The following is a 16,162-nucleotide window of genomic DNA, read 5'->3' as shown; positions in this document are numbered from 1 at the left end:
GAGGAGGGCAGTGGGGGAGGTGAGAAGGGAGAGTAAGGGAGTGGGATGGGTGAGGAGTGGAGGTGTGTAGGGAGGGGGGAGGTGTTATGGAGTGACAGGGTAAGGGAAAGGAGAGGGAAAGAGAGGTGAAGGGGGAGGGAGTGCTGGGGGATAAGGGGGAATGGAGGAGGATAGGGGTAAGAAGAGGGGTGGCGAAGCGCAGATGGGGAAGGGTTGCCGTGACTCTCGTCACACCGGGGATCTCTGGCTTCAGAATGGGAACCCCTCAGCTGCGCCTGCGCAGTTGGGAGCTGTGAGTCAGTGGTGCAATATTGCCTTGGGGAACGTGCCCAACGAGTCTGCACCTGGTCTAGTATACTATGAATGGGTAATGAATATTCGCAATACTAATGTTCATTGAAATGGTTTATCTACCAAGATCTTCTGCAGTTGGTTGCACTGGTTCGGGAACTTCCACTGGTGGTGTCTCTTCTTCAATGGCATGTTCCTCTATTTAGAAATGAAAAATACAATTAAATTAGAATTATATAATATTAATACTTTTAAATAAAAACATTTGTTCTCTTGCACCTCATGTTGAGTTTTAAAGTGTGCCTGTTCTTTTCTATCTACATATCTTCTTCCAGTCCCATAGCAGAAATGAAGAAAATGCCACAGTCAGCATTGAAACAGTTAAAGTTTCAGACTGATGTCCCTTCATTAGAGCTTGGAAGGGAAAAATAAATTAGTTTTTGGTTGCAGAGGTGAGTGGATAAACTGAGGCAAGGGTTTTCTTGATAATTCCAATATTTACAGAATATTCGGATAGTAAATTAATGAGAGAGAGAGGAAGAAAGAGAGAGAGGGGGGGGGGGAGAGAGAGAGAGAGGGGGAGAGAGGGGAGAGAGAGAGAGAGAGAGAGGGAGAGAGAGAGAGACAGATGGAGGGAAGAGAGAAACAGAGAGAGAGACACACAGAGAGACACAGACAGAGAGAGAGAGAGATGAGAGACAGAGATGAGAGACAGAGATGAGAGACAGAGATGAGGGATGGAGATGAGAGAGAGAGTCAAGAGAGAGAGAAAGGGGGAGAGAGAGAGAAAGGGGGAGGGAGGCGGAGGCCGGGAGGGAGAGGGAGAGAGTGAGAAAGATTGGGGGTTGGAAGAGGGAGGGAGAAGGGGAGAGGGAGAGGGAGAAGATATGAAGAGAAAAAACTGGATTAATATTAATGATGAGTAACCTCACGAGATCCACCACACTTTTCAATCTCTATAGTTGGTTCAATGGTGGTTGCTTCAATGGTTTATTTCTCGTCTCGTATGCAGAGATATAATAAATAGCTTGTTCTGCAGCCTATACAGTCATGTCATATCACACATGAGTACAATAGATCTTCTTCCGGAACAGCACTCACTGTGCCAGCACACTTTAGCACTGATTTTCTCATTTCCAAAAAGTCTGAACGTGGCCGAAGGAGATATGCGATTTCCTACATTGCTGACTTTAAGGCCTTGTGTCCGAAGCCATGACTATTTCTATTCTCACAGCACTGTTCCAAGCAACTGCAGGAAGTGCAGCGTTCAATGTTTCAATGATGTTCTCTCCTCTATGCTGGGGAAACCAAATGCAGGTTTGGTGACCTCTTTGCAGAACCAATGTGTTCCACCCACAAGGGCAGCCATGAGGTTTTAGTTGCTTTCCACTTGAATTCTCTAACTTCCCGTCTGTCCTATCTACCGAATTATTCCAATTAAGCCAATCTTTTCTGCAATTTTTAACTTTAACATATTTTAGTTTTATTAGCCTCAAGGAATCGGGTTAATGCATTCACTTTAACTGAGTGCTTTAACTAAATGACATCCCTAAATTATTTGAAAAGAACAGAAGCTCTTGTTCGTTTCATTAGAACTAAATAAATTAAATGTTCAACCTAGTGCAATTTTGAGCAACATGAATGCCTTAGCATAAATTATTTTAGTGGATGTTGGACACAAAATGCTGAAGTAACTCAGACACCATCTCCGAAGAAAAGGAATAGGTGACATTTCAGATCGAGACCCTTCTTTAGTCGATGTCAGCTTGCTCTGAATCCAAGATTGAGGTATCACAATTTACATAAACATTTTATTGTTCAATTGTGATTGATTTTGCACCCCAATGGGTATGATAAATGTATTAAAAAATAGATAATTAATAATACATTTAATTTCGATCTTCAATTGAAATTTTATTTTGAAGTCTCGTTACGAGATTGCGTGAAGAACCGGCAGTACGAATGCGCATCAAAACGGTGACGCATGGCGCGAGATAGCACCTTTAGATTTGGAAGGGGAAGTTGACTTTGGAAACTTCCCTGAAATACACCATCAGAGCTTTAAACAGTCAAAGGTATGTTTTTTTTACAGGAACTGTGCTTATTTTCGATGCTGGTTTGGGTCCCAAAATAAACAAATCGAAAAACAAGAGGAAACGTGCAAGTGAAAATTCAGCAGGGAATGATGGCAACGAGTGGTATCGGTGGCCGTCGGTATCGAGCTTGGAGATACTGGCGGGCACGGCCTGCATAGCAAACTCTGAAAAAGCTCCGAAAGGGAGCAGCTTGTCCACCTCGAGCTTGGGGAAGACCAAGTCTAAACTGGCTATGACTGTCCAACTCGGCAGAGAGGCACTGCTTCAACATCCAATGATGATGTCAATAGTCGACTTACAAAACTGGATAAACTGATCGACAGGTTGGTCGAAGGAGATGTGCACCGCACACATGTGACCAATACAGGCAGTTCAGTTTAGTTGTCTGCGGCGGCAATACAAGGTCAACGGCTGGATTATGATATCTCCCGTTCAGAGGCAGGGTCAATAGACAATAGGTGCAGGAGGAGGCCATTCGGCCCTGAGCTAGCACCGCCATTCAATGGGATCATGGCTGATCATCCCCAATCAGTACCCCGTTCCTGCCTTCTCCCCATATTCCCTGACTCCGCATTTTTAAGAGCCCTCTCTTGAAGGTATCCAGAGAACCGGCCTCCACCGCCCTCCGAGACAGATAATTCCACAGACTCACAACTCTTTGTGTGAAAAAGTGTTTCCTTGTCTCCGTTTTAAATGGCCTACCCCTTATTCTTAAACTGTGGCCCCTGGTATAGACTCCCCTAAAATCGAAAACATTCCTGCCTAATGGTGGCGGCTAGACTGCAGTCCGTCTGTTTTTTTTTATTTTTTTCTCGTTAAATGTATGTTTTTGATTCTAGTTGTTATTATATTTTAGCTGTGTCTAAGTGGGGGGGTGGGGTTCAGGAGAATGGTTTTAGGATGGAGAATAGATCAGCCATGATTGAATGGCGAAGTAGACCTGATGGGCTGAATGGCCTAATTCTGCTCCTATCACTTATGACCTTGTAATGAAATTCTAAAATATTATGTTTACGTGATAGAAAATGCACAATGTCCATAACTGGACAGTGCACATATGAATTTGTTGATAACAAGCAGATTAAGACATTTTTAATGCCTGCTTGACACTGCAGGAATAAAATGAGAAAGCACAAAATTAAATATATTACAGCAGTCCCCTGGAATAAGTAACAGCCTCTCCATTTGCTTCAGTGGAAAAGAAGGGTTGTAATGGATTTTACTTCGGAGTCACGTGAGTGATTCCGTGAAGACCCCAGCCCAGTGCGCAGATGCGGCATTATCGCACAGCTGTGCAACACGTGGCCAGCGGGAGTCGGGCGCTCCCGCAACCAAGGACGTGAGGTAAGTACTTACCTTAATGGGCCTTGTGGTTTTTGCTCCAGGGGGAGCAAAGCAGCAGAGGAAGCGGCCCCCGTTCGACTCCAGCGAAGGAGCCGACAGTGGAGGGGGATAGGCGCAAACGGGACCGCACACGCTGCGGACCGCTGACAGGGAGCTGCGCTGATGCCGGTCCGCTGAACAGCTGTTTGGTTAACAGCAGCGGACCGGAGGGAAATTTAAAAACCCGACCGGCAGCCCTGCAGACTCCTGACAAGGAGAATCGCCGCCCGGGAACCGCTACAATGCCGCCTGAAAAACGGCAGGCAGCCTCTAACTACAGGTAAGACAAAAACCTTACCAAAATTACAGGTTCTACAGGAATCAACTTCCTCCAACACTGGAACAGGCTGGAGACAGCAAAAATAAGTATGTCTGTCTCCCCAAGCCAGAGGAGGTCATGGAGTTCAAAACCTCCAGGAAAAACGAGGGGTCACTGGCTGAATGCCAAGGGAGCTGACACTCCTACCCCAGTGCTATTGCACTAGCCATCTCCCTTGTCGAGGGATTGATGCAACAACGGAGTTTGAGCTATGCCTCCTCCAATTTATAGCACACCCTTTTGCTCCCTCTTTTGAGGCTAGCTAAGGAGGCCAGGGCTGGGCTGGCTTAAACGCTGGGCAGGCGGACGAGAACAGCAGTATGCCAGGGGAGCAGGATCAGGAAGAGCTACTGGGTGTCGTGGGCCACTACATGGCTCCTCCACGCGACCATCTTCCCAAACAAAGCCCTGCAGGAGTAGGCCTTTCTAGAGGCAAATCCGCAGGCAGCTGGGTCAGCAGACTCGCAGACAAGAGCTAAAAGCAGCGAACTTTGAAGCTCCTAACAGAGGGTCAAGATGTCACCGCCTTTGCTCGTTTTTTCCACGGATCATACTCACCTGGCAGGCGAGACGCCATGATCACCAAGGTGGTTCTCCCAGGATGAGACTATCCCGTTGCACTACGAGTGTGCTGACGCCTAAGATGTTCCCAAATTTGGGATACTCGACTGACATTTGTGCATATAAGACCTGCCCGCAACCCCAAATATACGGGGCTATGCAAACCGCTGCTGCGGGAAGAGAGGCAGCTAAACCTGTGCGCCTCATGAGGGCAGGCCATGGAACGAGCAGGACATCGCATCCAACACCCAGCTGGCAGCACCCCTCGGCATCCACCAGCAATATCGAACAAGGACTGGTGAAAGCCTGGCGACCGCTTCACATTACCCCCAAAGTTCTTTTTAGACAGGGGCCCAGAGCGGAGCCGTGGGAAAATGCGCCGCCCCACCGACAGCACCAGCATACCAGCAAAACTAAGCCTTCATGAAAAAACAATAAACATGGAGGTAGGTAGTCTGGTTCCTCCCAGTTTACACTAAATAAGGGTGTTCTACTAACTGCGGGGGGGGGGCATTTACACTTGTTGATAAAGCATGGGGTGCTGTCACAAATAACTAATATATACTCAACAGTATTAGTGGATAAAAACTTGAATTCAAATTGGGCATATTACCGCCAGTTCAGCAATGCGCCCAAAGGGCATTTTCTCCCTCTAAGAAAGAGAAGTGAGAAGGTCAAGCTGAACTAGAAAGGCTCATTACTAAACGGATCATGGGAGTAAACATGAACCATTGGAATTTGTATCGAATATATTCACCAAAACTACAAAAGATGGTGAATGTAGCATCATCATTGATCTAATATCACTAAATAAATCTGTTGAGTATATACACTTTAAGATGGAGACGGGTTTTTTGTCACTGCCAGACATCTGATCTCCAAAGGATACCTTATGGCGAGCATTGATATGGAAGATGCTAACTATCTTATACCCATACACTAGGATCATTATAGATACCTAAAAATTTTTACCTGGATAATGGATATCCCGGTTAGGGCAACTATGGGAGTATAGAGCATTCCCAATGGTCTAACCTCAGCCCTAAACTATTATAAATATTAAAAATGGCCATGAAAATATTAAGAAAACAAGCATAATCATGGCATATATTGGATGATATCCTCATATTAGGGGAAACAAAGGAATTAGCTGTGGCAGCAGTTCTAGCTACGAAACAGCTCCCTAAAGCTCTGAGGTTCATCCCACGCCCAGATAAACCAGAATTGAAGCCGTTAACTACCATGGATTATCTGGGCTTCAATAACAATTCCATCCATATGACTGTTACTTTGCCAAGGTACTTGGGTCACTATAATCAAATCATGAATGTACCCACTGAAGCTATATCACAATTACAGTGGTGGGCAGACATATATTTGGCATAGTTTTCAGCCCTATTATCATCACCAATCCCAACTTGGTTATTAAAAACCGATGCCAGTACTTTAGGCTGGGGAGCAACTAAACTCCATATCCAGCACAGGTAACAGATGGACCAATTCAGAAACATCGTTACTACACACACCGGGCATCAACTACTTGGGATTGGTGATCGCCTATTGGGCTAAAAAGCATATGCATTTCAAATGCAGCACGTACATATGTGGTTACGGATTGATAATACTATGGTGGTGGCTTATATCAACCATATGGGGAGCATAAAATCATTATTGTGCAACAAATTGGTCAAACAGATCTGGCAATGGTGTGTCAAAAGACATTTTAACTATCAGCTGCCTATTTCCTAGGAAGCTAGAACACAGTGGGAGACACCACGTCACGGGTAAAAATTTATGATAACATTGAATAGATGTCAAACCCAAAATATCTGCTAAAGGTATTAAGCAGTTTGAAAGCCAGATATCAATTTGGTTGCACAAGACGGAATCACCAGTAACCTATGTATGTGACTTAGGAACCAGATCAGAGGCAGCAGCGATAGATGCCTACACGCTGGAAGGGGGAATTTCTGCTTTGCCTTCCTCCCTTCTGCCTCATCAGTCGGGCACTTCGCAATACAGATGGAATCTGTCTCCGAGATATTGAACGTGCCCGACCGGCCTACACAGCCATGGTTCCCAGTTCATCACGACATGGTGGGCGAGTCACCTATGGATTTCCCTAGTGGACCATGGTTGCTGACTCAACCCAGTATCAGGCATAAGCCACCCATGCCAGAAAAACATCAAACTCCTGGGTGCAGGTTTTGAATAGACCTTACCAGGGACTGGGATTATCCAAAGGAACCATTACCACCATGTCGGCATCCCTGCGAACAGTCACCAAGAGCTAACATGGGTAAAATACTGCCACGACGCAGGGACAACATACCAAACTATTCAACCACTGACGTATTGGAGTTCCTGGAACATCTACACCATGACTAAAAGGTGAGTTACAGTGCCGTAAATACAGCATGGAGCGCCTTGTCTGCTTATCTAAAACAGCAGGACAGCAGAGCATGGGATCCCATCCACTGAAGATAAACTTATGAAGGGCAACTATAATAATAAGCCCCAAAAACCCAGGTATACCCATGTATGGGATATCGGTGTGATATTGACATATCTCAGAGAATGGCACCAGCCAGATCCCTCAGTCTTGCTCAATCTATGTTAAAAACGCTCATGCTTATGGCTCTTGTATACGCTCACAGAGTCCAGTCACTCCATAAAACTAGACTGGATAACATGGTGATTACCCCAGACGCATCACGTTCATCATTCTAGGTCTGGTAAAAACCTAACTCGCAGGTATATGGGACTAGGCGAGATTATGAGTTCGGCACGGACTAGTAGGGTCGAGATGGCCTGTGTTTTCCGTGCTGCAATTGTTATATGGTTATATGGACCAGGAACGCCCTATTCACTGGTGGGATTCCGGGCCTACCCACCAGAGTCCAGGTTGAGTGTGGTGACCCATCTACTACAATATATAGACACAACCCACAATCTTAGAGGGAGAGGAAAGCCTATGGGTCAACCACAGAAACCCCAAGACGGGGTACGAGCCAAACCACTCCAAGGTGGCTCAAACAGGTACTGAAAGCTGCCGGAATAGATAATAATACATTTTAATCCCATTCCACTAGGGCAGCATTGATATCAGCGGCTGAACGAATGGACATCCCGGTTGACCACATTCTCAATACGGCAGAATGGTCAAGGGAACGACGTTCAGAACATTTTTTATTGTAAACCGTTGATAAGCCTGATTTAATTGCAGAAAGAATATTACAAACTGCAATATTAATTTAAGCTCAGGGGAGCTCTTTATGTTGTTATTGTTAACAAATACCTTTCTGTTTCTTGTGAAAGCAGATCCATTGGTTGATTACGATAACACTTCCTCCCTCAAAAACTTCGGCAGTGAGTGAAATAAAAACTGTTACACGGTTTGAAATCACAGACCTTTGAAGTCTTCACGGAATCACTCACGTGACTCCGAAGTAAAATAGTAAGATTAAACGAGTACTTACCAGTATGAAGTTTGATCTGTATTTTATGAGGAGTTACGATGAGGGATTACGTGCCCTCCGCTCCCACCCTCAATATATAGATCAAACTAATAAACTGATGTCTCATGATCTTTACTATCTTACTTCAAATATTGTGTCTATCCTGTGATTTCACACCGCTGCTTCGAAGTATGCCGCACCTGCGCACTGGGCTGGGGTCTTCACGTAATCCCTCATCGTAACTCCTCATAAAATACAGATCAAACTTCATACTGGTAAGTACTCGTTTAATCTTACTATTAAAGTAGGTCTTAAAAGAGTTATCCAATTCTATTTAGTCAAACCTTTTAATAGTCATAGATTTATACAGTGTGGCAACAGGTACCTTCATCGGCATGTTCTGAAGTTCCATATCACTCTCCCAGAGATGCTGCCTGTCCCGTTGAGTTACTCCAGCATTCAACCTTCGATTTAAACCAGCATCTGTAGTTCTTTCGTACACATGCCTGTCTAAATGTTTCTTAAATATTACGAAAGTAACTACCTTCATCGGCATCTTGTTCCATACACCCCCCACCCTTTGTGTAATTGTTTTTCTATGCTTGTTTCAAGGATTTTTAATGCACTTTAGTTGATTAATTAGTTCTGTTGTTTTATAGAGCAGACACAAGGGTCCGAATGACATTTCCCTGATTCTATTTCTTATGTTCTTACAATGATCAGAATTTCACTCCATCAGCAGTGTTACTTATATGTTCTGGACCACAGAAAGCCAATTTTTTTGATTAAAGTAATGAAAGGCATATAATGTAACTACAATTGGGATGATACATTTTATGTACAACTTCAAACACAAACAATAAGACAGCATTAGAAAAAAATATCACATTTACTGCTAGACAGAAAGTATACCTGCAGTTGCAGCATCTGTACTATGAGTGTCATCCTCATTTATAGTACTTCCCATCACCAATGGAGGTGGCTGAGCTGGGAAACAATTGTACAATTTATTGGTTAATCGTTTGAAAGCAATATGACGTGATCTGTAATGTAATCTTTTTAACTTGATACGTCAAAATATTATCACAGTCACAACTGTACAGCATGGTAACAGGCTCTTTGTTTCAACTTGCCCATGCCAACCAAATTGATATTCTTGGCTAGACCCATTTGCCTGCAATTAAACTCCCTCTAAACTTTTCCCATCCATATATCAGTCCAAATGTCTTTTGTAAGTTTTAATCGTATCTGGTTACATTCCTTCTTCTGGTAACTCATTCCATATACGGAATACCCTCTGAGTGAAAAAGTTCTCCCGAGATCCCTCTTTAACCTCTCCCCTCTTACCTTTAGCCTTGGGCATCCTGTTTTAGAATCCTCTACCCTGGGTAAATGATTGAGAGCATTCACTTTACCCATGCACCTCATGATTTTGGTTACTTCAGTAAGTTTATAAGTAATAGGAGCAGAATTAAGCCATTCGGCCCATCAAGTCTACTCCTCCACTCAATCATGGTGGATCTATCTTTCCCTCTCAACCTTATTCTGCCTTTTCCCCATGACCACAGACACCCATACTAATCAAGAACCTGTCAATCTCTGCCTTAAAAATATTAATTGATGGCCTCGACAGCCTTCTGTGGCAATGATTTCCACAGATTCATCACCCTCTGATTAAAGAAATTCTTCCTCATCTCTTTCCTAAACATATATCGTTTTATTCTGGGACTATGGCCTCTAGTCCTAGATTTTACCACTAATGGAAACATCCTCTCCACATCCACTCTATTCGGTAAGTTTCAATGAGGTCCCCGCTCATCCTTCTAAACTACAGTGAGTACTGGCCCAGTGCCGCCAAATGCTCATCACATGTTAACCCAATAATTCCTGGGATCATTCTCACGACTGGTTAGCACGCAACAAAAGCTTTTCACTGTACCTCGGTACATGTGAAAATAAACGGAACTGAATTAAACCTCCTCTCAACCCTCTCCAGCACATCCTTCCTCAGATATAGGATCCAAAATTGCTCACAATACCCTAAATGTGGTCTGACCAGCGCCTTATAAAGCCTCAGCATTACATCCCTGTTTTTATGTTCAAGGCCACTTAAAATAAATGCCTGCATTGCGTTTGCCTTCCATACTACCAATTTGATTTGCAAATTCACCATTTGGGAATCCTGCACCAGCACTCCCAGATCCCTTTGCATATCCAATTTCTGAATTCCCTCCCCATTTAGAAAATAGTCTACACCTTTTATTCCTGTACCAAGATGCATGACCACACTTTATTACGCTGTATTCAACCTGCCCCTTCTCTGCCCACTCTCACAACCTGTCCAGGTCTTTCTGCAGGGCCCCTACTTTCTCTACACTACCTACCCCTCCACCAATCTTTGTATAATCTACAAACCTGACCTACAAAGCCGCCAATTCGCTCATCCAAATGATCAATACGTAAAGTGAAGACTAGCGGCCCCTGCGGAACACCAGTAGCCGCCGGCAGCCAACCTGAAAATGTCCCCTTTATTGCCACTCTTTGCCTTCTGCCATCCAGTCAACCTGCTATTCATGCTAGTATCTTCCTTAGCAGCCTCACATGTGTCACCTTCTCAAAAACTTTCTGAATATCTAGGTAAACAACAGCCTCTGATTCTCATTTGTCTATCCTGCTATTTACTTACTAATAGGGTCATTCTTTAGCCTCCTACATTCGAAAGAAAAACATTTGCAGCCTATCCAGCCTCTCCCTATTATTCAGGCTGACAATTAAACAATACCAGAATAACATATACTGCAGAATGAAATAAAATCTACGAGGAAGAAGCCATAGTTTGAATTGAGCATTCCACAATGTTTAGTTTTAGTATTAGAGTTAGAGTGTGGTAACAGGCCCTTCAGCCCACCGACCAATGACCACCCGTACACTAGTTCCAGTCTTACATACTAGGGACAATTTTCAGAAGCCAATTAACCTACAAACCTGCACGTCTTTGGAATGTGGGAGGAAACCAGAGCACCTGGAGAAAACCCAAGTGGTCACAGGAAAAATGAGCAAACTCCGTACAGACAGCACCTGCAGGGTCAAACTCATGTCTCTGGTGCTTTAAGGCAGCAACTTTACCGCTGCACCCTCACAATGAAATAAAATGTAGGGTAAAACATGGACTGAAATAAAATAATCGAAGAAGAAAACATGGTTTTAACTGAGCATTCTCTAATTAAAGCCACATATTTCATTCATTTTGCATCAATATCTATTGCTAATATCATAATACTGGATAATAACACAATTACTCCAGCTTTATTAACATGAAAGTAGATTTATTAAAGTAAAGTCGAAGTTTGCCATCAACACATAAGTAAATAGAATAAGATAAAGAAACAAAGGTAATTGAAACACGTAATTGTTTCAAGTAAGAACTCCCCCTCCCCTCACCTCACTCATCATCAACAACACCACAGTCACATCGTTGGAGTCTTTTAAGTTCCTGGGAACCATCATCTCCAAGGACCTTAAGTGGGGAGCTACCATCGACTCCACAGTCAAAAAGGCACAACAGAGGATGTACTTCCTGCGGCAGCTGAGGAAGCACAATCTGCCACAGGTAATGATGGTCCAATTCTACACGGCCATCGTAGAGTCTGTTCTCACCTTCTCCATCATGGTCTGGTTTGCCTCAGCTACCAAGCACGACACCTGGAGGCTGCAGCGAATCGTCAGATCAGCAGAGAAGGTTATTGGCTGCAACCTTCCCTCCATTGATGAACTGTACACTGCAAGGGCCAAGAAGCAAGTGGACAAGATCATCTCTGACCCCTCTCACCCTGGCCACAAACTCTTTGAATCACTTCCCTCTGGAAGGCGACTTGGACTGTCAAAGCTGCTACAGCCAGACATAAAAACAGTTTTTATCCACGGGTGGTTGCTCTACTCAACAGCCAAAAATCTGTAGCCTCCCTTTGATCTGGTATTTTGTTGGTTCACTTGCTTGATCAATGGTGTTTTATCAATAATGTTTTATTATTATTAGTGTTTAGTGTTTTCTGAGTCATTCGTAACTGTCACTGTATGTCATGTTGTCACTTGTGGGCGGAGCACCAAGGCAAATTCCTTGTATGCGAATACTTGGCCAATAAAATTACTTACTTACTTACTTACTTACTTACTTACTTACTTACTTACTTACTTAATTGAAACAACTATAAAGACACCAACTCAGTATCATTCAGCATGCAAATAGGCCATTAAGCCCAACTCATCCATGTTGAACAATGGGCACCTAGCCACATTAATCCCTTCATCCAATACTGAGGCAATGCGTGCTTTTCTTAACTGCAATTATGGCTTCTGCTTTAACCACTCACTCTGGCTGAATTCCCTAGGTGAAAAAGATCTGCAGTGAGCCCTTCTAAATCTCTTACCCATTACCCCAAATCCACCTAAGAGCTCTATCTAACTCTCTCTTAAAACATCCAGTGAATTGGCCTCCACTACCTTTTGTGTCAGAGAATTTCACAGATTCACAACTTTCTAGGTGAAAACGTTTTTTCCTCATCTCAGTCTTAAATGGCTTACTCCTGATTTTTAAACTGTGACCCCTGTTTCTGGAATCCCCCAACATCAGGGATATTTTTCCTGCAACTAGCCTGTCCAATCCCTTAAGAAGTGTATATGTTTCTATAAGAAACCCTCTCATCCTTCTAAATTCCAGTTGACCCATTCTTTCATCATATGTCAGTCCTGCCATCCCGGGAATAAACCCGATGAGCCTATACTGCATTCCCTCAATGGCAAGAATGTCCTTCCTCAAATGAGGAGACCAAAACTGCACACAATATTCCAGGAGCAGTCTCACCAGGGCCCAGTACATCTACAGTAGGACCCCCTTGCTCCTAAACTCAAATCCTCTCGCTATGAATTTGCCTATTGCTTTCTTCACTGCATGCTTACTTTCAGTGACTGATGTACAAGGACACCCAAGTCTCATTGCACCTCCCCTTTTCGTAATCTGACACCTTTCAGATAATAAACTGCCTTCCTGTTTTTGCCACCAAAATGGATAACCTCACATTTATCCACATTATACTGCATCTGCCATGCAACTGCCCACTCACCCAACCTATCCAAGTTACCCTGCAGCCTCATAGCATCCTCCTCACAGCTCACACTGCTACATTTGGTACATTTAATTCCTTTGTCTAAATCAGCAATATATATTGTAAATAACAGGGGTCCCAGCACTGAGCCTTTCAATCATGTGCCTCTTAACACAGCCACGATTGAATGAATACTAGACTAAGTGGGACCCATTGGGTCCCATGTTCACACGGGAGGGCTGGACCCCAACCCAATATTCCACCTCTCCACCAATTCCAATATTGGTGGCCAGTGGGGGGGGGGGGGCTTTCTGGAGCGCTAGTATGGGTGTTGTGGGCTGAATGGATTGTTTTCAAGAGGGCTAGTGTGGACATTGTGGGCTGAATGGATTCTTGGGCTGGTAGCTCAGTCACTCAGGCCTGGTGGGCTGGCAGCTCAGTCACTCGGGCCTGGTGGGCTGGCAGCTCAGTCACTCAGGCCTGGTGGGCTGGCAGCTCAGTCACTCAGGCCTGGTGGGCTGGCAGCTCAGTCACTCAGGCCTGGTGGGCTGGCAGCTCAGTCACTCAGGCCTGGTGGGCTGGCAGCTCAGTCACTCAGGCCAGGTGGGCTGGCAGCTCAGTCACTCAGGCCAGGTGGGCTGGCAGCTCAGTCACTCAGGCCTGGTGGGCTGGCAGCTCAGTCACTCAGGCCTGGTGGGCTGGCAGCTCAGTCACTCAGGCTAGGTGGGCTGGCAGCTCAGTCACTCAGGCCAGGTGGGCTGGCAGCTCAGTCACTCAGGCCTGGTGGGCTGGCAGCTCAGTCACTCATGCCAGGTGGGCTGGAAGCTCAGTCACTCAGGCCAGGTGGGCTGGCAGCTCAGTCACTCAGGCCTGGTGGGCTGGCAGCTCAGTCACTCAGGCTAGGTGGGCTGGCAGCTCAGTCACTCAGGGCTGATGGGTTGGCAGCTGAGGCATAGTGGGCTGGCGGCTCAGTCACTCAGGGCTGGTGGGCTAGCAGCTCAGTCATTCAGGGCTGGTGGGCTGGCAGATCAGTGACTCAGGGCTGCTGGGCTGGCAGCTCAGAAACTGACAGAAATTCTGCCCAAAACAGGTGAGAGACTCTGTGAGAGAGAAAAAGGACAAAGGACATTTATTTGTCACGTACACCAATTGGTGTAGTGAAATTTGTCTTGCCATGCAGCACACAGATAAAGATTGGACATAACATTAAAGAAATTTAACAATAAACGTAAAAACATCCCCCCACAATGGTTCCCACTGTGGGAGAAGGCACCATGTCCAGTCCCCATCCCCAGTTCACCCATAGTCGGGCCTATTAAGGCCTCCGCAGTCGCCTGTACGGAGGCCCAATGTTCCAGGCCGTTCTCGCCGGGTGATGTAGCTCCGGCGTCGGGAGAATCCTCACAATGGCATGGGAACCCTGGAACAGCCGCTTCCGTACTGGAGGCCGCGGCTTCCGAAGCCAACAAGGCCGCGCCGGATGGAGCTCCATAATTGGTGATCTCGGATAGAGATCCCAGGCTCCCGATGAAAAATTCAGTGAGGCTGGCCGCTCCGCAGACCCGCAGCTCCCCGATGTTTTTACTCGGCAGTCTTCAGCTCACCGGAGCTCCAGCGCGGCGACCCGGGCAAGGCATCGCCTGCTCCGCTCCGTGATAGCGCTCCAGCCCTATGCTGCCGCCGTAGCCGAGGTTCTGGGCGGTCCCCTCAGGAAACGCCGCTCCAGGCCCGCTGGTAGGCCGCGAGGACGGGTCGACGGTGCAGCCCGGAGAAAAGCTGCCTCTCCGACCAGGTAGGGACCCTGAAAAGTAGTTTCCCCCCCCCCCCCCCCCCCCTCCCCCCACATAAAAAAGGCTAGAACTCCTAAAAACAAAACACTCAACTAACTAAAAATAAGAAAAAAGATGAAAAACAGACAGCTGCAGGCTGGGCAGCCATACCACACAGGACGGCGCCCCCTCTTGATCTCCCCTCTTGGAGATGGTAGAGAATAAATGTTATACATTTTACATCTTTTACTGCAGATCACAGCGATGAAGGAGAAAAGTCTATCCTGGCCTGAATCTCACAGGGAGCCAATGAAGGGAGGGAGGAAAATACTGGGGTGAGGTCTAATACTTACAGGGGGAATACTTACTGATCCGCCAAAGAGACTCCTCCTGGGCTAGTACGGGCCTAATGGGACGAAGGGACTTTAAAAAAAAGTGAAATCTCAGTGAAAGACACTTTCTCTGGACTTTTTGTGGCCTGGCACGGGCCTTTTGGGCCAAAATGCTCCTCCTGGGCTAATACGGGCATTTTGGGCAAAAGGGTCTGGTTTCTGGGCTAACAGGGGCCTTGTGGGTCAAAATTAGTGATTTCAGGTAAGCCAAACAACTCATTTCATTTCCATTTCAAGCACAGTGCAGGCCAAACAGCTAATTTCAGTTCCATTTCAAGCACAGTGCAGGCCAAACAACTCAACTCATTTCATTTCCATTTCAAGCACAGTGCAGGCCAAACTGCTCATTTCATTTCCATTTCAAGCACAGTGCAGGGCAAACAGCTCATTTCATTTCCATTTCAAGCACAGTGCAGGCCAAACAGCTCATTTAATTTCCATTTCAAGCACAGTGCAGGCCAAACAGCTAATTTATTTTCTATTTAAAGCACAGTGCAGATTCACAGCGCAGTTCACTCACGGCATAGATTCACAGTTCTGGACTCAACTCTCGCTCACGGCATAGGCTCACAGTTCTGGACTCAACTCTCACTCACAGTCTTCCAGAATGATTGACTCATGTCGGGCCTCCAGGGATTTATTCTCCTGGGCCCCCGGAAAGGGCTTGACCTTCATCATGGTGACTGACAGGCGAGAAGACCAATCAGCTGATCTCATGATTTTTTTAAACATTCATAACTTTTTTTATTATTTCACCGATCGGAAAAAACCTTGGGGCTGTTGGCGGAGAG

The 16,162-nt window shown here is 45.5% G+C and overlaps 1 protein-coding gene across 5 annotated transcripts in view; it reads right to left on the bottom strand.

Annotated features, from left to right (window-relative positions):
• The window catches only part of ak9 (adenylate kinase 9), a 162,514-nt gene that overhangs the window by 102,056 nt on the left and 44,296 nt on the right, over positions 1–16,162 (bottom strand). For all 5 annotated transcript variants that reach the window (XR_008723418.1, XM_055634956.1, XM_055634957.1 and 2 more), the window contains 2 exons: positions 9,021–9,095; positions 415–489 (listed from right to left, as the gene is read on the bottom strand). Coding sequence is in view for 4 of the 5 variants with exons in the window: in XM_055634956.1 (XP_055490931.1) it covers positions 415–489; positions 9,021–9,095 (150 nt within the window). In the remaining variant the exon portion in view is untranslated. The remainder of the gene's footprint in view (positions 1–414; positions 490–9,020; positions 9,096–16,162) is intronic.

Source organism: Leucoraja erinacea, chromosome 5 (genome assembly GCF_028641065.1).
Source record: "Leucoraja erinacea ecotype New England chromosome 5, Leri_hhj_1, whole genome shotgun sequence".
Taxonomy (NCBI): Eukaryota; Metazoa; Chordata; class Chondrichthyes; order Rajiformes; family Rajidae; genus Leucoraja; species Leucoraja erinaceus.
Note: the sequence above shows the minus strand (reverse complement) of the source record. Positions and strands in the feature narration are given on the sequence as shown.